Source organism: Protopterus annectens, chromosome 8.part1 (genome assembly GCF_019279795.1).
Source record: "Protopterus annectens isolate FY-2018-M chromosome 8.part1, PAN1.0, whole genome shotgun sequence".
Taxonomy (NCBI): domain Eukaryota; kingdom Metazoa; phylum Chordata; order Ceratodontiformes; family Protopteridae; genus Protopterus; species Protopterus annectens.
In genome coordinates this window covers 176,201,398-176,225,552 of record NC_056742.1, presented here as the reverse complement: position 1 = coordinate 176,225,552, position 24,155 = coordinate 176,201,398, and the positions used below count along the sequence as shown (strand labels likewise).

Genomic DNA, 24,155 nt, shown 5'->3' with positions numbered 1-24,155 from the left:
ATTCTCCCTCCTTTTGAACCTGCAGCTTCTTGTTCCTTAAAGTTACTCTCCTGGAAGACTCTCTTCTTAGTAGCGATCACCTCGGCCAGAAGAGTATCGGAACTTCAAGCCCTTTGTGTTCGCCCTCCATATCTTATTTTTCAGAAAGATAGAGTTTCACTCAGGACTAATCCTTACTTTTTGCCCAAAATACCCTCAGGGACAAATCTCAATCAGGCTATTGATCTTCCTTTTTTCCTAATTATTCAAACAGAGCTGAACAAAAGTTACACTATTTGGACATTCACAGGCAGTTACTTTTTTATTTGGATAGGACCAAACAGTCAAGAAAATCAGATCAACTCTTCCTGTCCTATGCTGAGGGGAAGCAGGGCCTGCCAGTTTCTAAGGTAACCTTGTCCAGGTGGCTGGCCTCTATTATTACCTTGATCTACCAACTGAGACATAAAGAACTTCCTTCAAAACCAAAAGCTCATTCCACCAGAGCATTGGCTACATCGGTAGCTTTTCAGGCTAGACTTCCAATGGAATCTATTTGTGCTGTAGCAACATGGGACACTCCTCATACCTTCATTTCGCATTACAAGTTGGATATGACCTCCAGGAGTCTAGCTGATTTTGGTTCCACTGTGCTCAAGAGTCTGTTTCGATGAGCCACCCAGGGCTAAGGTGCTAGGGATGCTGTCCCATCTAGCAAGAATGAAGGCGAGATAGACAACTTAACATTAAGAAGTTATGTACTTACCATAACGTTCCATGTTAGTTGTCTTCATCTCGCCTTCTTTCTTGCGTCCCACCCTCCACCCCCTAGCCTGGTTAGGACCGAGAAGAATCCCTTTTGAGGCCTTCATCCTATGGTTGACCTTGTTTTTAGGTTATGTCCTCCTCTGTTTGTAGCACTGTAGGTAAACCTTTGGTGGGAACTAGTGTGTTTTTTCCATGGTGTTAGCTTTCCAAACGAGATCTGGATATGTGACGTCTAACATTGTGGGTTAAGGGGAGGCCTCGAGCCAGTAAATAGCTCTCAAACTTTAGAAAAAGGCTGAGTTGGAGCCGAGGATTGGCTCCGAACCCATCCAGCAAGAAAGAAGGCGAGATGAAGACAACTAACATGGAACGTTATGGTAGGTACATAACTTCTTATTCCATTACCACAAAAAGGAAAAGGATTTTATCCTAGAATCTTTTTGGTATCCAAAAAATGAGCTGTCATGGAAACAAGTGTTAGATTTCTCTTACCTAAATACCTTTCTGAAAGTACCCATATTCAAAATGCTCACCCTGCAGATGGCCCTACCCCTTCTTCTGGACCACTATTTTATGGTTACTTTAGATGTGAAAGATGCTTATCACACTCCAATTGCTCTCAACTTCAAGAAATATCTGACAGTTGCTCTGTCTGGCTCACGTTCTGTCTACTCCACCTCAAGAATTCATGAAATGCCTGGCTTCAGTGGTTGCTTAATGCAGGGCCTAGGCTATCCAAATTTTCTGTTATTTAGACAACTTGCTGAGTAGTGCAGAGCTGATTTCCAGGTTAAGAATCATTAGACAAGGTCTTGACATTTTAGCTCACCGGGGCTTCAAGTTAAACCTACAAAAGTCCTGTCTCACACACACTCAAAAAATTGTCTTCCTATGATGGATGATGGACACAGAAGAAAATAATGGCCTTTCTACCAGAAAAGTCCTGAATTATCAGAACATTTTCAGGAATTTCTTCAAGAAGCTGCCTCTGCAAGAGAGTTTCTCGAAATTCTAGTCCTTGTGATACCACTTGTCAGACTTCATATTAGAAAGATTCAGTGATACTTAAAAATTGTTGGACCCAGCACCTGTATCATATTAGACTTCAAGGAACCAGTGCTGGAATTTGTGAAATGAGAGTTACAGTATTGGAAGCATCAGATGTCTCTCAGTACAGGCCTTCCCTACTCTAAACCTCAATTCAATAAGTGCAGATGGACTTGTCAGATTTAGCATGGGGAGCAATGTTGAGAGAAGTTCAGGTGCAAGGTGAATTGGGTCCATCAGACACTACAAAACACATAAACATCAAAGAAAAGTTAGCAGTGATTCAGGCCTTAAAAAATTCACCACTTATAGTCTCCATATCCCCTTTTAGTGGTCACAGCCATGTGGTACCTGACCCAATAAGGCAGTTCAAGGTCGTGCCCTTTTACCAGTTGGCATTGATGGCCTGGGAGTTAACCGTACAGCATTCTCTGCTGCTTCAGGCCTCATACATCTTGTCAGGGCAAAGTACAGTGGCAGACAGACTAAGCAAATCCCAAATGGACCCTCATAAGTGGAAGAAGGTCTTCCAGGATTTGATCTGGATATGAGGAACACTGAAATAGATCTGTTCACTTCCTTTCAAAAAGACAGTTGGAAAAAATATGTTCTGCATTGAATCATGACATTCTGTTTCATAAGTTAAAGGCTACAAATTTCAGTTATGCCTTCATCACTTAAATAAAAGAACAACACAATTTGTTAAAGCTACACGTTACTAAAATGCTTCATCTTGTATCTTTGTGTTTGATTGTGTACAGAGGAATTAAAAAAAAAGGTTGATCTAAAAATGAGGGAATACAGAGTTAAGCAAGTTTCTACCACACCTCTCTTCAAAAGTGTTAACAGTATGCCTCAAGAATCTCTGCAGGGATACTCCTTCCCTTTCCCTGTCAGATCATTATGAAAATCAGATATAATTTAATATACTAATTGTTTCATTATCTTTCAGCAATCCTTTGATCATTCATGTCAAGGTACAGATTAGAAAACTGATGAAGGTATAACTGAAATTTATAGCCTTTAACTTTTGAAGCAGAATGTCATGATTCAGTGCATCAGAAATGTGTGAGAGGTCAATAAAAATTTGTGTGAATATATAAGCGGTTGTGAATTGCTCTATATGTCCAGTTTGTTCCTTTACAGTTGTCCCTGACTCATAGGAAATGTAAGACGCGTGGAATTTTTTGTGTTCTTCTTATTCTTGACAGTCTTGTCTACTTAGCATTAAGTGCTCCTTTCATGTCTGACATGCTCATGTATTTAACTAAACAGTTCTGTGTGCTTTTCTGTTAGATATAGTATCTTTGAGCATGTAGATAAATTTAAAATGCAGTCCATATTTTTCACACTGTTCTGCATTATGCACTTCTGTAGCTGTTGGACTGCAGGCATATTTATAAGATTAAGCCTTTGTAGGATTATCTGTTTCTTTTATTGTATTTTATAAACAGTGAACTTGTTTATTTTTACAACCCACTGACTTCTTTACAGCTGCAGACCTTTAAGGGTGAAGTATGTTTCCCTGGAGGGAAGCTTGAGCCAGAGGACCAAAATGAGATTGACACTGCTGTTCGAGAAGCTGAGGAAGAAATTGGACTTGAAGCCAAGGATGTAGATGTTGTCTGTAGTCTTGTTCCAATTATTAGTAAGGTAACTAGTTTTCCAAAATTTTGCTTGGAATATTTCATAGTTTGCCATAACTTACATGTGCTTTTGATCAGATAAACGATTAACAGATCAGACTGACTTAAACACATCTGTTTGCTCTTTTTGTTTAATACATATTAAGATTTAGTAAATGGCTGATATTTTTTCTAGTGGTGGATGAACTATAAATATATTGAAGGTGTTATTATGAAAAAAACACTTCTGTTTCATATTTAGGAATGCTTTTACATTTTAGAACACAATATTCTGTTCTAGTTGTGAAATATGTCCCACTTTCTTCCTGTAGGTGAGGCACAAATTGACCATTTTTACCACATAAAGGATATCTCTTACATCACTCCCAAAGCTCTGCATGCTCTAATTGTGTTTTGTGAGATTAGGACTTGAGTATTGCAGTGATGACATGTCATCACCATTGCCTTTACAATTTAAAGCATGTTTGTGTAATGGTCTAGTACAAGACCATATTTCATACCGTACAGCATAACATTGCTGGAGCCTTCCTGTGTCCTGACAGAGTGCTCTTCAAACTATCTGGAGATATACAGAGCTGAGTATATTTTTATGGCACTGCAGAGTTGTGTAATTGTTGTTTGACTAATTTTATATCATTGCTGGCTGACTTCAGAGTTGTGTACTCTTATTTTTGCTTCACTGTATAGTTTTTCAGATCTCTGCTGAAGGTGTTGGTTTTCCCATACTCACCTTCCCTACTCCTGTGTTGTTGTTTAAATTTGGAGGCTTTTGAAGTTGCCCACCCGCACTGTAGATTTGATCTGGGACACTCCCCCTAGTCCCATCTCTTTACCTCATTCTACCCAATAAACTCCTACTGCACTTGTTTTTAGTCATTTTTAATTTAAATGCATTTTTTAAACTGTTTGGTCTAACATTGCTACATACTCAAGTGTGCTAGCTTGCACTGCATTTGAATTGTTTTGACTGCTGTTTTAGCTACTTTTCTGTATATATAAATAAAAAAAACAAACAAAAAAAAAAAACCTTTCCTGTAACTAGTGTAGTCCAGATTCAGATTTTCTGTATCCAGGACTGTATGTAAGCTTCTGAGCCCGCCCAAGCTTTCTTTGTTGGAGGGAAGCCTTCTAGCTTATCAGTGGGAGTGGTAAGCACCAGGTAACCTATCTACCACATAAGGAGTGGTTCTGGCCCAGAAATTGTAGTTATTGGCCGTTTGGGCAGTTTATCCATCTCTCTCAACTTTCTGATTTAAAAGCCCACATTTGTACTTTTTTCCCCCCTTTCCTGTAACTAGTTTAGTCCAGATACAGATTCTTAGTTTTAGCACTTGAATTTGCTTATTCGTGATCAGCACTTGTTCAGAACTTGTAAGCACTAAATAACCTACTAATCACTACAGCACTCAACCTTCCTCATTACCTAGTGGAAAACAGTTTTGGTACTTAATTTCCTCACTTGCTTAGAGGAAAAATAGCTCCTGTACTCACTTTCTTCACTTATCTAGAGGAAAATATTTTTTTATTCAGGCATGTCCAAGGGTCAGCTCCCAGTGTTCTCTCCTTTCTATCTGATGAATCTGGGCATCTTGGGGCAATGTAGAAATTGCCTCATGTGCACAGACAACCCTCTCCTCCTACCACCCAACACTGCAACCTGTGAGAGATGCACTTATCTAGCCAAACTGGAGGTAAAGCTCTCTCCAATCAAGACTGAACTTGACAGTCAAGAGGAGAAGGTAAACACTTGCACCACATCACACTCATCGCATAGTCTCACTAAATCTACACCACGAAAATCCACACATAGACACACAAAAACATTTGCGGAGGCTCTCAATAATAATCTGCTAAAGCAACAGAGACCTCCAAAGCAGAAATGCAAGCAACCTCCACCCCCCCAACACATCTCAGATGACACATAGCCTGCAGACTCAGTGTGCCAATCAACCACAGCCAATAAGGCAAAACAACGTACCCAACACACTAGTCATAGGTGACTCTATAATCAGGCACACTGATGTCCCACTCACCAGGCTAAACAAGGAGAAGGTTACTGTCAGCTGCCTGTCGGGTGCCAGGATCCGCCACATAAACCACGCACTCAGGTCACTCCACAACAAGTACAAATATGACTCTGTCATTGTCCATGTTGGTGTGAACGACCTGAGACATACCTCCCTGGACTACATGAAAAGAGACATGAAAGAGCTCTCCGATCTTGTAGCCCAGGCAGGTATGACCCTAGCCCTGAGCAGCATTCTGCCATCACCCAGAATAATGCCGCAATACAAGGACAAAATGATTGACTTCAACAAATGGCTAAGCTTCTGGTGCCATTCTAAAGGGATCCAGTATCTGTCTGCCTGAGATGACATGGTCGACAGACCACGATGATTTGCCAGAGATGGCCTGCACCTGTCAACCCTGGGATTCCGTATACTGGCTAAGGTTCTTGCCACCCCTATAGTGCCTTTTTGAGGCAAGGTTCAAATAACAAATTCACCACCGTAACAGAAACAGGCAAGCAAAAACTGAGGGTGATGCTACTCAATGCTAGAAGTCTAAATCTCAAAATGCACTCACTCAAGGCACTCCTTAAAATGGAGAACATCGATATCTGTGCAGTGACTGAGATCTGGATCAAGGCTCCAGAGAGCACCCCTACACTACCAGGCTATAACTCATACCACACTTTTCGGCCATGTAACTTGGACTGGAACACCAAAGGATATCCACACCTCCAGGCTAGTTGCTCAGCATAATGCAGCCGAGGTTATCCAAGTGCAACTAACTCTGGGCAAAACTGCAATCCAAATTGTAGCTTGCTACAGATCACCCACCATGCCCCAGGATTCCCACTCCTCTTTTCTTGATGTACTGGAAAATATTAGGGTTCAACCAAACACCCTAATAATGGGCGATTTCAACTACCCCACCATTAACTGGGAAAACTACTCGTGTACCAACTCCTTCATTCGACGCTTTCTGGAATTCATAAACTCCAATGCCCTGGATCAACTTATCCGCACACCCACCAGGGGCAACAATATCCTAGATCTAGTCATTACCAATATGAGTGACCGGTGTTCCACACCTGAAGTCAACGCCTCATTGATCCGATCTGACCATAAGCTAATCAGCCTAGATATCCACATCCTGCCCCCACCCCCCATTAAGGAAACCATGGTAAAAAATTTCTCCAAAGCCAACTTCAGGCTTCTTAAGACAAAAGTGGTGAACTTCATGACACCCATGCAGATGGACAATGCAGTTACGACTACTGAATCCTACACAATTGCACTTTATAAACACTTACATGAGTGCATGGATCATGCTATCCCAAACAGAACCAAGACACTATCCTCCAAAAAAAGGAAGTCAATCTGGTGGTCCCCTGCCATAAACAAACTGTACAACTGAAGGAAGAAACTAATGCAAAAGAGAGTAAAATCCCATGAGTGGAGGAGCTCTCTGGTCAGCCTAAGTAAGAAGCTGCAATCCCTGATAAAATCCTCCAAAGCTAGTTACGAAAACAAAATCGCCACTAATTCTAAAGACAACCACAAAGCATTCTATAGCTATGTCAAGAATCTCAATGGCAACACTCAGATCTGCTCAGAGTTACAGCACAATGGCACTAAATATATAGACCCAACTGATATTGCCAACATCCTGGCAGATAGGTTCAGTGCTAACTTTACCCCCCTCTCACCCCCTAAAGAGCCAATCTCTATACCGGAAGAATGCAAAGTTCCTGTAGTCACGGCTGCACAGGTAAAAAACACACTCTCCAAAGCCAAAAACACAGCATCCATGGGACCAGACAACATCCCAGGCTGCTTTCTACATGAACTACAGAATAAACTGGCACCCCACCTAAGTACCATGTTCAGTCATAGCCTCACCTCAGGCTTTGTGCCTGCTGAATGGCACACAGCAATGGTTATCCCACTCCACAAGGAGGGGAGCCACCATGGACCCCGGGAACTACCGCCCCATTAGCCTGACGAGCCTGGTCTGCAAGGCCATGGAACGTATCATCATGGAACTTATAAATGAAGACATTGGTAATCTCCAAACTCTGGACCTCACCCACTTCGGGTTTGTAAAAGGCAGATTATGTCTCCTAAACCTGATAGACTTCTTTGAAGCAGTCACCAAAGCCGTAGACATGGGTAAGGTGGTTCACACAGCCTATCTAGATCTTGCCAAGGCTTTCGACACCATTCCCCACTCTGGAATTATAGATAAACTCACTAAACTAGGTATAAATCCCTATGTCACAAGATGGGTTTCCAACTGGCTCACTGACAGAACCCACACTGTGAAAGTAGCAGACTCCAAATCCGACTTCAGACCAGTGACAAGTGGAGTACCACAGGATTCAGTCCTGGGTCCTCTCCTGTTTGGTATCTACTTCTCTGAAGTAAAGGCTAACACAGAAGGTCTTGGCTAATGAAGTTCACAGATTACTGCAAACTAGGAGCCATAATCGAAACTCCTAACGATGTGGATATCCTACAAAAGGGCCTCACTGAGACAGATGCCTGGTGTCAAAGCCATGGCCTCAAGCTCAATGCCAAAAAGTGCATTGTCATCCCCTTTGGTAAAAACTCTGTACCCATGAACTACAACATAGGCGGTAGTATACTTAACACCAAAAGTGTGATAAGAGACCTTGGGACACAGGTGGACAGTAGTCTCGCCTTTGATAATCACATCGCCACAGTAGTCAGGAAATCCTTCTACATGGCACACCTCATCACAAAAGGTTTCTCATCCAGAAAAAAAGAGGTCATTGTTCCCCTCTACTCATCACTCATTAGACCCATTATAGAGTACAATGCCCCTTTTGGTATGTACCTCACATGACATCTACAACAACTGGAAAGGCCGCAGAAATACCTCACAAAGAGGGATGCCGGCCTCAAACAGATGCCCTACTCAGATAGTCTCAAAAAACTCCAGCTTTACTCCGTCGCATATCGCCTACTCAGAGGTGATCTCTGCCTAACATACAAAGCTATGTCAAACCCAGAGCTTTTGGACATGCTCCACTTAAAGAAATCCCAATCCCTCCAAGCTACACGCTCTAGGGACCTAAACCTTGTCACCACAATAAACAGAATATGCTGGAGGGATAGATTCCTGTCCCAGAGACTTCCCATACTCTGGAATAAACTACCTATCTATATCAAACAAAGCTCCTCATTAGCACTCTTCAAGAAAAATCTTGATGATTGGATGGGAAATAGGAAATTCACCCCGGGGATCACCTCTGTGGCTCTGCTCAACAGTGGCACAGGAAAATAATTTTCTTGGGTGGCAAAAGCCAGGATACCTTTTTGGCTGGGCTTGTATAGGCCCCAGGGCCAATAGCCTAGTACCTACCTATGAACCTAAGATACATCTAATCCCAGATTTTTCCTAAGCAAAGGACAGTAGTGCCTTGGGTTTCAGCCTGTGTTAATAACCCAGACATCAAGGGCAGATCTGGCCTCTGATCTCCAAGCTAAATCTGTGAGTATGGTGTATTTTTATGAGTTTTCATCTTTCATGTTGTTTTTGACAAATTCATGTAAAAAAAGGAACTTCCCTACCAGTAAACAATTAGAATAAGTTTATTACTTGAATTCTTATAATATTTCTGCCTTTTTATTATGTCAGAGCAGTATAATTGTGCTGTTGTCACTTTATACTGGTCTATGTACTAAAACTGAAGCTTGAGATTGGAAAAACATTCTTTTACAAATAATAGAATGATAGTACACAGTTGTACTTTACAGAATAGCAACAGGTACGATAATGTAAAATCTGTATGCTGCAGTTCACCTATACAAAATGAATCCGCCATCAGTAAGTATAATTGGCATAGGGACTGGAGGACCAACTATTACTTATTGTCTGTACATTTATTTGCATATGTAACTAAATTAGCTGGTAAATAATATCATGCTAATACATGGTAGGGCACAGCGGGTTGTAGTGAGAGGGGATAACATCAGGAGTAACAAAAATGTCTAGTGAAGCACTGCAACAATCTGTCATGGGCCTGGTAGTCTTCATAGGATCATAAGAAGTTACTAGGCTATTTGCCCTGAGGCCCTTGTAAGCCTAAGCAAGAGTTTAGCCCATGCATAGACAAATCAGCACCTGATGTCCCTGTCCAGCAGGGACACAGGTGGAATCCAAGGGATGTATTTTCTATTTCCCATTCAGTTATCCAGGTTGCACTTTAAAAGGGATAAAGAGGTTCTCTGCTTGATATGGACAGGGAGTCTCTTCCATAGATGGGGGAGTCTCTGGGACACAAAGCTGTCCCACCAACAAGTCCTATTTATGTCACAGACCAGGTTGAAGCCTCGTGTGCGGGTTACTCAAGTAGAGCTTGACTTGTGGATATGCAGCAATCCCATCAATCTTCTATGTGTTTGTCTTGGACAAATCTTTGGGAAGAGAGTAGAGGTCCAACCTCTTTGCTGGTGACACACTGGTAGGTGCAGCAATGGATGACTGGGGGAATCTTGCAGAGAACTTAGGCCGAACAAGTGAACAAATAGATGGCACCTGACGTTCTTTGCAAACAGATGCAAAGTACTGTACTTGAGCCACAGTAATCCTGGTTTGAAGTATCAAATGGCAGAAGTGGAACTGATGGCAAGAGAGCCAAAAAAGGATCTGGGTGTATTGATCACGCCTGGATTGGAATAAACAACAGTGGGATAACAGGGCAGTGGCAGCAGCAAACAGAATGCCAGGGAGTGACCTCAGGTGGATAGATTTCAGAAGCAAAACAAATAGTGCTGTTACTCTGCATTGCCTTGGTCAAACCACATCTTGAATAAAGCAGTGCAGTTCTGGAGGCCATAAAAGAAGGACATGTGACTGTTGGATGGAATTCTGAGGAAAGCTGCTATAAACAACTTTGAGACAGAGTAGAAGTAATGCAACCAGAGGTTACAGGAGCTAGAGCTATGCTTTCCGGAAATAAGATGAAGCATAAGGGTTGACATTATTTGTGTAAAAATTCATCTGTGAGATGTGAATAGATCGTTTAGAACAATAGGAACAGAAGAAGAAAGGGCCACTTGCAGCACATTGTAGAAAGTACAAACTTTGGTTCTCAGATAGTACATTTCATAGAAGGCATTGTAGACCCATGGAATAGATTACTGGAAAGCCTGGTGTGAGGATCCACAGAGGAATTCAGAATGGTATGGGACAAGTAGAAAAAGTATATGGGGAAGATGGGGATGGAGCAGACACTGACTATTAAGGCACTTTAAACAGCAAGCCAACATAGGCTTTTCTCCTTTTGCCATCATACTAATGTAAGATAAAGATGGCAGTGTTACCCTTGCACTTATCATGGAACTCCTCTTGTAACATGTATTGTAGGGGAAAGCAAGTTTGAAGATACAGATAAGTAATTATAAACAATTATTGTAATGAATGACATGGAGCTTCATGGCATAGGGGGATGGAGCACTGACCAGAATCCAGATGTCCAGAGTTTGATTAGTAGCTCAGGAGTTGGAATAGCCAGGTAAGGGAGAGAAGACTGAGTAGCAAGCAAAAGTTTCTCTTCCATGGGTGGGAGTCAGGTGGGGTTCATTTTTAACTCTTTCCCATGAAACTTACTGGTGATGACTGGCAGGCGTTTCTGTAGTTATCAACAAGCTGGCAAATGCTAAGCAGGTAGACAGGATGAGCTAACATTATTAAGTCATATCATTTACTAAGAGGCAATCTCTGCTTGACTTACAAAGCCATATCTGACCCAGCTGTGTTAGAAATGCTACATCTAAAGAAATCCCAATCCCTCCACACCACACGCTCCAGAGACCTCAGCCTTATTACCACAATCAACAGAACATGCTGGGGGGACAGGTTTATAACCCAGAGACTGCCCATGCTCTGGAATAGACTTCCTGTACATGTCAAGCAGAGCACCTCACTGGCCCTCTTCAAGAGAAATCTTGATGAGTAGATGGGAAATAGAAAGTTCACCCCGGGGATCACTCCAGTGGCTCTACTTGTAGAGGCACTGGGAACTAACATTGGGCGGCACAATGCCAAGGCACTTCTGTGGGCTAGGCTTGTAAAGGCTCCAGGGCCATTAGCCTAGTACACACCTATGAAGTGCTCTACTCCAGTGAGGTTCCCCTTCTAGAGCATTACAGAAATTCCCTTTTCTGTATATATTTTAACTGTTCCTTCCCAACTATGTTCCTTTGGAGGGGATGTATTGGGAAACTCAGTAGGAGATGACAAGGGCAAGATGTTACTGCCTACTGACTGGAATCTGTAAACATATTAATTGAGAATAAGACATGTTTTTTTTTAAAAAATGGGGGAAGTAAAGCACATTTTTGCCACATTCAAGAGATTGTTGTGTCATAGTCGCTGCTGCTTTACTTTTATTACTGAAAGGGACTAGAGTTGTTAAGGACGGTATGAAGGTGATAGGCCCAGCTGGTAACTAGTGCAGTAACTTGAGTTGTACTTGTTCTGCTATGCCACTGTACCAACTATGCAGAGTTTAATTTTACAGATATCTTTTCAGGGCAAGTAGAACAAATGTTGTAGAAGGTGGTTCTCTAGTGGGATGTGGTATTGATTTCTAAATTTTAGGATCTTGCCCTAAGAACTCTTTTGCTATTAGTATGAAGTGAATGAATGACGAGATGGTTAACAAGTCAGAGTCAACTGTGAATGACAGCAAAGCACTAAAGACATAACATAGAGACAAAAACCTCCTCCAAGGTAGGTAGTTACCTTGTTATAGAAGTTTTAAACTTGGAGACTTCAATAGAAATCTCATTGTTCAGATCATTTTATTAATGCAGCATCAAAACTGATTATTAAGAGCTGATCATAAACTAAAGAAACCCACCCCAACGTTAACCAAACACAATAAGCTGCCAAGCCATCACAGTACCTTTTTATAAGTAAAAAAATGTTAAGTCCTTTTATTAATAACCTTATTGACCTTCATCAGAACTGGTTATCTACAGCATTCCATCTTCTGAGCTGCTTTTTTGAGTACTTGGTGCTTTTGCCTGTAACTATTTCTGTTTTAGGTGGCTTTTTAATTTCCCCCCTCCACAGCTGAAGCTGCCTCATCGCTACATCTGTTCTGCTAATGATTCTGTGACTTGTGTTGGAACACTGCTTTTGTGCTGGATAATTTGGGCTTTTTAGGTCTGCACATAGACTAGTTGCTGTTCATTGGTGTGTGACTGTCATTTTTTAGGGGGGGTGGAATTAGTTAATGTTGATTTGTGCAATGTTTGGGCTTTTGCTCATTAAAAGTTTGAACTTCTGCTTGCAGTTTCAATGCATTGGCACAGTTCGTGAGCTTTATAGCGATAGGTTAGAGTGTATTTAGTTATCAGAAACGTGGATTTGTCCTTTAGCATAAACGGTGGATATTGACATTATTGTACCATTTTTTACATGGCGGGGTATCTTTCCACTATATGCTCAAGATTGCTTGAACTTTCTCAATAGTACTCCAATTCGGTTTTAACTTTCCCCTGCTGCAGCAGAACAAGATAGTACATTTTCTCTAGATTATCCATATTGTATTATACCTGTTGCATACTCCCTCAAATTTTGTGAATCGTTTAACTCAGAAGGTTGTTCGTATTTACAAGTTTTATTTTTTTTTTTGTTTAAATTATCTGTATATTGAGATGAAATTTGTAAAGCGCTTCAGATTAAGCAACTAAATGAAGTTGATTTGCTTGGTAATAGGAAGACAGGAGTCTTAAGTTGTGGTAAGGTAGTGATCTTCTCTCCTAAATGATCAGATTATAAACTGGTAAATTGTGTATGGGTATTTTTTGCTCGTTTCTTTGGCTAGTCTTGGTGTGCAACAGTAGTGAAAGACAAAGCTCTCCAGAAATTAAAATCCATTGTCCAAGTTGCATCTTGCTTCATTTGCTAGAAAATTGAAACTGTATATCAGACATGCAGCACTGCTGAAAGCTTGCCTTGAGCTTTATTAACACATAATAAGAAAGAAAAACATGGTCCTCTCCAGGCTCGAACATGCTTGAAAAAAAATTACCATTTTTTAAGGAGTGCCTGATTGTGATAGTACTGCATATTGTGGCTGTTATCCCAAACATGTTCTCTTTTTTTGTGAAGTTTATTTGTGGGTCTTTTCCAGTAGACAGTCCTCTAAATGTTATTAACAGTGGAGTAATCATGCTTTGCGCTCCAAACTTTGAGGGATCACTCTCGTTATTGTTTTTAGACTATTTGGCCACTCTCCCACCGAGGTACACTACATTGCCTGGTGCACTCCCCTGCTGTGTCTTAACACCTTGCACCCTCCCTGCTTATTCTGCTTACCCACCCGAGCAACCCCCCCACCCAAATTTTCCTTCTTTCTGCTTTTGTGTCAACTTCCCTATTTTAAAGTGACACCAATGCTGTAATACTATTAAATGCCACAACCCCAATATGGACTATCTCTCAATTAATTAATTATAAATCCCAGACACCCAGCTCAAAAAAGCAACCAACAAACAAATCCCTACTGTTTAACCAGGCATCCTTGCCCTTTATCAAAGCATACTTTCACATCACTTTTCTCCTCCTACCCCTTCCTTGTTCCCCAGTATACTTTATCTTCCGTGCAGTCTTTACTTCACACATTTAATGTAATATCAAGAAATTGCTGCATTAGTCCTCAGCTTTACCCTGTTTTTTAAATCACAATATTAATCCCATACTAGGGTGTATTAAAAAAAAAAAAAAAAAAAATTGTCCGTAGACATATGATTAGATCCGCATGTTCTCTCAGGCAGATCTGATGAAGCACAGAAAAAGCTATTGCGGAGTCAGTCCTGTTTCCTTATTAATACATGGGCTCCCAAAAGCAGGCCAGTTTCTAAAAACTTTCTTAAAATGTTTTAAAAAATATTTAAAAAAAAATGACCTATACATTATCGAATCAAGAGCTTCACTACTAAAAGTGGCACAGGAACACCTCACACGGAATCCGCAAGTATTGGACATTTCCCTGTCTCAAACCCAAATGTAATATGAAACTTTATCCCAACAGAGATCCATAATGTTTTAATAACTGAAATCAGAAACTGACTCAGACATTTTATACCTTGTAGGTTTTCTCTGAGGTAAATGAATAAATAGACATAAGCCTAACCACAGCCTAATTACAATCCATAGAAAAATTGAGACGTAACAGTTTTGCATGCTCTAGTTGTAAATATTATGCATTTAAACTCAGTATGTGTATACGGTGATTTTATAACAATAAAATGCTAGCCAGTATCCCAAATTGTAACCACTTGGCGCCAAATTGTTCACGATTACCATACCTGTCATTTGTTTAACACACCCATTATGATATGATGCGACAGTTAATTTTCTGACATGCTTATTAACTCCTGTATAAATGTAATGAGACTAACTTGTATAAAATCAGTTGAATCTGAGCAATGCTTATCTGCCCGGATAACTCCACTCCAATAAAAATATTAAACCACAGCAGTCTGTGAGTTTTTTAATATGGCTACAGCCTGATTAACTACTATTCAGCATGCAGAACCCTCAGAGAAGAAGTTATGAAGATGCAGAAACCATAAGAATAAAACATCAAGGGTACATTCATAGGCTAGGTGGGGTACAGGTTTAATTTCCATAACTTATTTAACACGTTGTCAGCTTCTAGTTGATCAAATGAAGGTATAGTGAGGTTTTGCTTCAAGAGGGTGGTTTGTTGTAAATAAAGCTAGATCATCAGCGTACAGTAGCCTTTTAGAGTGGTTCATATTGTACTGTATGGAGTTTTTGAAACAGTCACATAACCCTTGACCAAATGTTGATCCTAGTGGCATGTTTTGCAAACCATTTGTGAAGAAGTTAAACATTTATTAACAAGGACCCAGAATGATCTTCTGTGGGAAGCAGACGGTGTAGTGTTTCACAGAGCTATGCATCACACCAGAGCAGCTAGTTCTTCGATCAAAACAGAGTGGTAAATGAATACAAGTGAGCACCTTCTCAATGCCATGTCTGCTATTTCAGTGAGTTTCTCTGCATTCATATTAACAGGAAAGGGTATTTTTAAGGATTTCATGGTGCCACTGTTTTCAAAGACTTCCATAATGTGGGAAGCATATAAACTGCCCTATAATCAGACATCAGTTGAACAATCCTGTGGTTAGAAAAAGGAATAATGATATTGTATTTCAAGAAATTCACCAGTGGTAAGGGAATACTGAAGAGATGCTAGGGGGAAGTGAAAGAAAGTGTGTTGCAGGCCTTGTTAGACTTTGGAAACAGTGTTCTGCCCCAACCCTTCTAAAAAAGGGAGCTGCTTTAGGAGTCTTTTCAATGACTGCAGTTAGTGTTTGAAACAAGACAATGTAGAGTAAATCCATAGTATTTATATGCAGTTTGCATTTATACTAGGTATTTGAGGGAGGGCAGAAGAAGAGATTTGCATTCATATTTTTTCTGAGCTCTGATTTAAAACTTAGGACTGGACAGTGATAACAGCTGACGTAGTGAAACTGGAAGAGGGTCTTCCTTGTGAAAAATGTAATCTCACACCAAAAATGTCATGGATTGTTTGGAAGTGACAGATGTCTTTTAATGAAATATTGGCATTTATTGTCTGTATTTGCATTGATAAGGAAATAACAGAGTTTCTGTGTTTGCTAAAACATGTTCTTTGTTATAGGATAAACCAAGATTTGTAACATTATTCGAAAGATCTTTTCAGGTCTGAAATAATACTAGGGGGGTTATGTTGCCTAAGTCTCGTTGCTTAAGGAGAATAGTGTTTGGCCTGCAAAGGGAGAAGAATGTATAGAAAGGATACCAGTACATTACTACAATTAGTTTGCTGAAGGAATGGCAACTTTCCTTGTATTAGTTAAGGTAACAGTAGAAAATGAAAGTTTTGTTTTGAATTTTGTAGAATTGCTGTTGGTTTTGTCTTGACTTGGAAGTTTAGCTTTTCTTGCAGAGAATTTTGTAGCTTAAGAGTAGTGGTCCAGTTTATTTGTGCTGCTTTGTTAGGAATTAGATGTGTAGCAGTTGAGCACAATCACATTTGGTGTGGAAGATTAAAAGACTAAAGGGCCATATTCCTACAGCAGGTGCTTGCATTATTTTTTCCCAGTAATGACACTGCAGTGCAGCATACAGTGATGGCTTGTACATTCCTGAATGGAGTGTTCTTGCTTTGTTACTATCACCCCCCCCCCCCAAAAGAAACCTTCCAAACTTCTGTCATTTTTTTATAAAAGGTACACCAGTCTCCTTCATTCCTTCTATGTCTGGTATACCTTTTGATTCTTTTCTCTTCCCTAATAGTCTGTTAAAATTTTACCACACTCCACCCATATTGCTGTGTGATCTGACAGAATAGTTTATTTTGTCCTGTACTTGCTTTTTCTGTTTTTAAGCAAAAATAAATATGTTCCCATCTTCCAAATCTCTCTCTCCTATGTGTGTAACCCCTTCTTTTCCCCATACTTAATTGTGCAAACTTTACCATTTGTGCATCTTTTCACATCACCTGTCTCCTTTAACTTTCTTAATTTAATATCACAATTATAATTTCTAAGATGCATGTTTATACTTGGAAACACCATTTTTTTCATTACTTCAGACAAATTTAATCTTAATTTCCATCTTTTATCCCAGTATATGCATGTATCTCCACTTTTACTACCTGTTGCCTGACTCTACTGTCAAGTGCCCCCACTGTTTTGGTCGACACTATTTTGTCTCAGCATTATAGATTATTAACTCATAACCCCAGAACATTCATCCTTCACCATACTGCACCTTACTGTCCTCCCCCAGAGTGTTTGAATTTGTAATTTTGCAGTTCATTTAAAAATATCAACTCTAAAAAGCAAATTATGTTTTATTTAACAGTCTTAAACTGCATAGTATCTTAAGTCATTTTTATAATATTTACATTAACAACATAAAAAAGTATTTCCATTTCAGACGTTTATTTTTTTTAGTTTCCTTTTCTTGTACCTTACTCTGTCCGTATAGCTTTTTTCATATTTTCACAGTCATTTCTATCATCATTTTCCCCTCCTCCATGTCCCTATCTTCAGCATTCAGATGTATATATTTGTCATGGTGTTGTTATATCTTTGTTTCTAAGGCCTTAACTTGTCTAGCACTGTGTTTTCCTTGCATTTCCCTGTTGATACAATGTCCCCATCGCCTGACATTATCTCATTTTTCAGACAAATTTTGAAGTTTGGTGTGACGCCTCACCACTAGACCAGTAATCAAAGAGCCTCAATCCTCACCACTAGCACCAGTGGGGGACGTACATTGTTGTGAGGATGACAGGTACACACACAGTATTTCCAGATGCAGCTCTCTGCATCAAGCCCAATTTCCCTTAAGAGCACACAAAGACCACAGTCAGTCCAGGACTGGTTTCTCCCTCTCTCTCCAGATCCCCAATAAGACTCCTCATTGGCATAGCTATAGAGCTGAGACCTTAGCCAGGGTGCCAAGCAAAGTCCTCCAACATTTTAATTAGTTTTGTATTTTTATTGGTTATGTGTTTTATTACTGAACTGAAGTGTTAATGACTGTGTATATATAAATGGCCTTTTTGAAATAATGGTTTATCTGTTTAAAGGCTTGTTAGCCGAGGAGCTAGAGAATAAAAGTTTATGCTGTTTTAGAAGAACAATGGTCTTCTTGGTTGTAATTTATTTATTTTATTTAATTTTTGTTTGATAGTTGTTTTTAAGTCCTCCAACACTCTCTGTCCAACCAGTGCTTTGTGTCCCTGCCCAAGTAGCTGACACACACACTCTTGGAGATTTGTTTTACACACACACCTCGGAAAGGCTGGCACAGGTTTACTAGCTATGCCCCCTTCTGCACAGACTGTAAGGTAGTTATCACTGACACCAGAACCCCTTATCAGCTACTTTAAGGCCATTAACAAAGGGTGTCCAATCTTAGTGTGTAATGTTACTATCAATGCAAATGATAGTTTGACCAAGAGCAAGGCTATTAGGAGTGGCCCACAGTATCTCCAAATAAATATGCAAGTACTCTCAGAACTTAAATATCTCTAGACAGATCAGCCACACTGAAAGTTTTAAATATTAAAAGAACAAGAAATACTCAGTATATATTTACAGTGACAGCAGAGTTCAAAATCACAGGAAATATTTAAAACAACATTGCAAGACAGTCTCAAATAAATAAAGAAAAACATCTAAATTAAGTTTTGATATATTCCTGACATTATCTAAGAGAATTACTATAACCTAGAAACTTACTCAGAGCAAGGCAGATATGTGGTGAATGAATCTTGTCAGGTCCAAGACAGAATACAGAATGGTGTCTCTCTCTCTCCGAGAGTTCTTAAATTAATATATGTTCATAGGTGTGTTTTAGGCTAACGGCCCTGGAGCCTTTACAAGCCTAGCCCATAGGATTACCCTAGCATTGTGCCACCCAACCTTAGATCAAAATGCCTCTGTCAAGTAGAGCCACTGGAGTGATCCCCGGGGTGAATTTTCTATTTCCCATTCACTCATTAAGATTTCTCTTGAAGAGGGCCAGTGAGGTGCTCTGCTTGACATCTGTGGGAAGTCTATTCCATAGCATGGGCAGTCTTTGTGTTATGAACCTGTCCCTCCAGCACGTTCTGTTGATTGTGGTAATGAGGTTGAGGTCTTAGGAGCATGCAGTGGGCAGGGATTGGGATTTCGTTAGCTATAGCATTTCTAACAGAGCTGGGTCAGACATGGCTTTGTAAGTCAAGCAGAGATCTTGCTCTAAGTAGGTGATATGAGACAGAGAACAGTTGGAGTTTTTTTGAGTCAGTCTATATAGGACAAGTGCTTAAGGCTTAGGATCCTCTTTGTGGGGTACTTTTTCGGTCTCTCCAGTTGTTGCAGGTGTCTAGTGAGGTACATGCCAAATGGGGCATTGTACTCGATGATTGGCCTAATGAGGGAAGAGTAGAGATAGACAGTGACCTATTTCTTCCTGGATGCAAAATCTTTAGTAATGAGATGTACCACATAAAAGGACTTTCTGACTACAGTGGCAAAGTGGTGGTCAGAAGACAGGTTGCTGTCAGCCTGTGTTCCCAGATCTCTCATAATGCCTTCTGTGTTCAGTGGACTACCACCGATGTGGTAATTCATGGGAACTGGGTTTTTCCCAAAGGGGATGACGACACATTTTTTGGCATTGATCGTAAGGCCATGGTTCCAACACCAGACGTTGGTCTCAGTGAGACCTTTCTTTAGGATGTCAACATCCCTTGGGGAGTTAATAATAGCTCCCAACTTGCAATCATCTGTGAACTTTGTCAGCCAGAGTCCCTTCGTGTTGGCCGGGAGTCCAGAGAAGTAGATACCAAACAGGAGAGGACCCAGGAACGAACCCTGTGGGACTCCACTCATGACTAGTTGACAGTGTGACTTGGAGTCAGCTAATTTCACACTGTGGGTTCTGTCTGTGACCCAGTTTGCAACCCACCTGGTGATATAGGGGGTTGATGCCTAGCTTAATGAGTTTTTCTATGATTCTTGAGTGGGGAATGGTATCAAAGGCCTTGGCCAGATCAAGGTAGGCTGTATGAACCACCTTGCTTTCATCCACAGCTCTGGTGACTGACTCAAAGAAGTCGACCAAGTTGAGCAGGCATGATCTACCCCTCAAAAAAACAAATTGTGTGGGATCCAGAGTTTGGAGATTCCCCTATATCCTTGTTTATTAGGTCCATGATGATGCATTCCATAGCTTTGCATATCAGACTCACCAGGCTAATGGGTGATAGTTCCCAGGGTCTGTAGTTGCTCCTCCTTTGTGGAGAGGGATGACTGTAGCAGTGCGCCATTTGGTAGGGACAAAGCCTGAAGCAAGGCTGTGATTGAACAGGGCACACAGTTCAGGTGCCAGTTCACTCTGTAGTTCATGTAGAATACAGTCAGGGATATTGTCGGGTCCCATAGACACTGTATTCTTGGCCTTGGACAATGCTGTTTTAACCTGTGCAGCAGTAATACTGGGTGCCTGGCAATCTACTGGTATTGTGATTGGTCCTTGGGGGGGAGGAGTAAAGTTGGCACTGAATCTGTTGGCCAGTGTATTGGCAATATCTGTTGGCTCGGTATAGGAGGTACCATTGTGCAGTATCTCAGAGCAAATCTGGGTATTGCCGTGGAGATACTTTACATAACTATAGAAGGCCTTGTGGTTGTCTTTACTAACTGCTGCAATTCTGTTTTCATAGCTAGCTTTAGAGGATTTGATGAGGGATCTCAACTTTTTGTTGAGGTTGATAAGGGAGTTTTTCCAGTCTGGGAGTTCACCTTATTCCACATCAATTTCCTCCTTCTGTTGTAGAGTTTGTTTGTGGCAGGGGACCACCAGATTGGCTTCCTTTTTTTGGAGAAGAGCGTCTAGGTTCTATTGGGTATGGCTAGAGCCATGCATTTGTGTACGTGTTCGTACAGTGCATTGGTGTATGATTCGGCGCCCATGTTAGTAATGACCAGTTCAAGGATGTTGCTACCTCTTGTGAGGGTAAGAACAAGCTGGTCCAGGGCATTGGAATTAATGAATTCCAGGAAATGTTGGGCAAGTATATTGATACATGAGTAGTTTTCCCAGTTAATGGAGGAGTAGTTGAAGCCGCCCAGTATGAGAGTGTTAGGTTGCACCCTAATATTCTCCAAGGTGCTTAAGAATGTGGAGTGTGAGTCTTGGGACATATTTGGGGACCTGTAGCGGGCTATGACCTGAATCGCTGTCTTACCCAATGTTAGCTGCACCTGAAGTATCTCTGATGCGTTATGTTAGGCCACCATTCTGGAGGTGTGTGCATCCTTTATGAATATGGAAACACCACCACCTTTGGAGCTTCGGTCCAAGTTCTGGGGCCGAAAGGTGTGGAATGAGTTATAGCCTGGTAGTGCAGGGATGCTTTCTGCTGCCTTGAACCAGGTCTCTGTTACAGCACAAATGCCGATGTTCTCTATTTTAAGGAGTGCTTCGAGCGAGTGCATTTTGAGATTTAGACTTCTAGCGTTGAGCAGCATGACCCTCAGATTGCATTTGTTTGTAGCTGTTATGGTGGTAATTTGGTCTTTGGAATACCACCTAAAAAGGCACTATGGGGTGTCACCAGCCTTGGCCAGTATCTGGAAGCCCAGGGTGACAGATGCAGGCCATCTTTGGCAAAGCATTGAGGTCTGTCAATCATGTCGCAGACAGATACTGGATCCCCTTGGAATGGCACCAGAAACTTAGCCAATTGTTGAAATCAATCATTTTCTGCTTGTACTGTGGTACCATTCTGGATGATGGTAGGATGCTGCTTAGGGTTAGGGTCATACTCGCCTGGGCTACATAATCTGAGAGCTCCTCCATGTCTCTTTTCGTGTAGTCCAGGGAGGTACATCTCAGGTCATTCACACCCACATGTACAATGACAGAGTCATATTTGTACCTGTTGTTGAGAGACCTGAGTGCATGTGTTATGTGGCGGATCCTGGCACCTGACAGGCAACTGACTGTTACTTTATCCTTATTCAACCTAGTGAGTGGGACATCAGTGTGCCTGACTATCAAGTCACCTGTGACTAGTGTGTTGGGCATGCTGTTTTTCCTTAGGGGCTTTGGGTGAGTGGCACACTGCTTAGGAGGATTGTGTGTCTTATGATTAGTGTTGTGTTGTGGTGGTCGAGTGCATTTCTACCTTGGAGACCTCTGCTGTTTGGGTAGATTTATATTGCGACCCTCCATAAAGGTGGATGTGTGGTTTGTGTTTTCATATGAAGGCAGTGCTGCTGTGTGTTCTGGAGGGCTATGTTTTCCACGTGGTGTGGTGCAAGTGCTAACCTTCTCCTTTTGACCAGCTGTTCCAGTCTTGCCTGGAGACTGTGTGGCTTCCAGTTTGGATATATAAGTACATCTGTCGCAAGTCTGAGTGTTGGGAGGTAAGAGGAGAGGGTTGTCGGTTTACATGAGGCAGTTGCTGCATTGCCTCAGGATGCCCAAGTTCACCAGGTTAATAGGAGAAAGCACAGGGAACTGACCTTTAGACATGCCTGGAGGGGTGGGCATTAATAATAAGTACTGGAGCTGTTTCCTTGCAGAACATTTAGTGCTGGCAGCAGTTTTGTGTGATACAATAATTGCTACAAGAAGTCTAGTAAAGTGCTAGACTAATAAGCTAGTAAAAGTGCAGAAGAGGAGAGAACTAGCAGATTCTAAGGGAAAAATGGAAGAGCAGACTTTGGCACTGCTCAGAAGCTTACAAACAGTCCTGGATACAGCACATCTGTATCTGGATTAGACTAGTTACAGGAAAGGCAGGAAACAAGCACAAATGCGGACTTTTAAACCAGAAAGCTGGAAAAACTGCCCAAACAGCCAATAAACCACAATGTATGGGTCAGAAACCACTCTTGTGGTAGATAGGCTATCTAGTGCTTACTAGTCCCACTGATAACCTAGAAGGCTTCCTTCCAACACAGAAAGTCAGGAAACAAGCTTAGATTTTTTTTTTTCAGAAAAGCAGCTAAAACAGCACTAAAAATAATTCAAGTGCAGTGCAAGCTACCACACTTGTGTGTATCAATATTAAAGCAAATACAGTTTAAATAAATGAAATTTATTCAAACTGTATTCTGAACTGAATTTAGTTATTGTTTTATTCAAGTCTGAACAATTAAAGTGCCAAACATATACTTATCAGCTGAGAAACATACTCAGTCAGAACACAAGGAGATTCTAGCAAAGTTTTTTTTTTTTTTTTTTTTTAAGTAAAATATCAAATATTACTGCTGGGATAGCTTGCAGAATGACATAATTTCTTGTCACCTGACTCTTTTCCAAGTGAAACCCCCTACTGCTGGAATCTGGCAGTATTTAACATCTGCCTGTGAAAATACATACACAAGTGCTTTTTCCTCAGATCTTTGGCAAATGGTGGAAGTCATAAAACAAACACTTCCCAGACAATACTGAAAGTTCCTTAGTTTTAGACATTTTGTCTCCTTGCTGTATTGAAACTGAAAGACAACATCTTTGTTATGGCCTAGCCATAAAGTAATTTAATTTTGGCTATTTTTCTGAAGTTTCTGCTAGTTAACCTCCTGTATTCCAGTTTCCCCTGTTAAAATGTATACATTTAAAGAGTACAATAGTGTATGTACATTCAGTGGCCGCAGCGGTACAGCGGTTAGCATTGTCACCTGACAGCAAGAGGTTTGCCCGTTCGATTCTCGGCTGGAGCGCCTTCTGTGTGGAGCCTGTATATCCTCCCCATGGTCGAGTGACATTTAAAGACATGCAGGTATGTGCATGCATGAATGGGTGTGCCTTCTTTGAAGGTTGGGCGTCGGGCTGGCAACTTGGCACCGTAAAAATCCACTGCCAATCATTAGCGGACTGGAGTTCACTGTGGTGACCCCTGACCGGAAAAAGCCAAAAGACATTACTAATAGTGTATGTACATTTCTGTTTCTAGTCACGTAGGGTACACTGTGGATGCATTTCAAACAGCACTTTGTAAAATACCTCTTCAGCACACATCTTTACAAACCATCTTATATGACATTCAGTTCTAATACATTTGTAACACAAACATCTTATATGAATCATGTTGATATTCACAAATGACATATAATTATTTACAAACTCCCAGATAGC

The 24,155-nt window shown here is 40.9% G+C and overlaps 1 protein-coding gene across 3 annotated transcripts in view; it reads left to right on the top strand.

Moving 5' to 3' along the window:
- NUDT7 (nudix hydrolase 7) overlaps positions 1–24,155 on the top strand; it is a 169,579-nt gene that overhangs the window by 78,998 nt on the left and 66,426 nt on the right. For all 3 annotated transcript variants that reach the window (XM_044081811.1, XM_044081812.1, XM_044081810.1), the window contains one exon: positions 3,289–3,447. In XM_044081811.1, the coding sequence (XP_043937746.1) occupies positions 3,289–3,447 (159 nt within the window). The remainder of the gene's footprint in view (positions 1–3,288; positions 3,448–24,155) is intronic.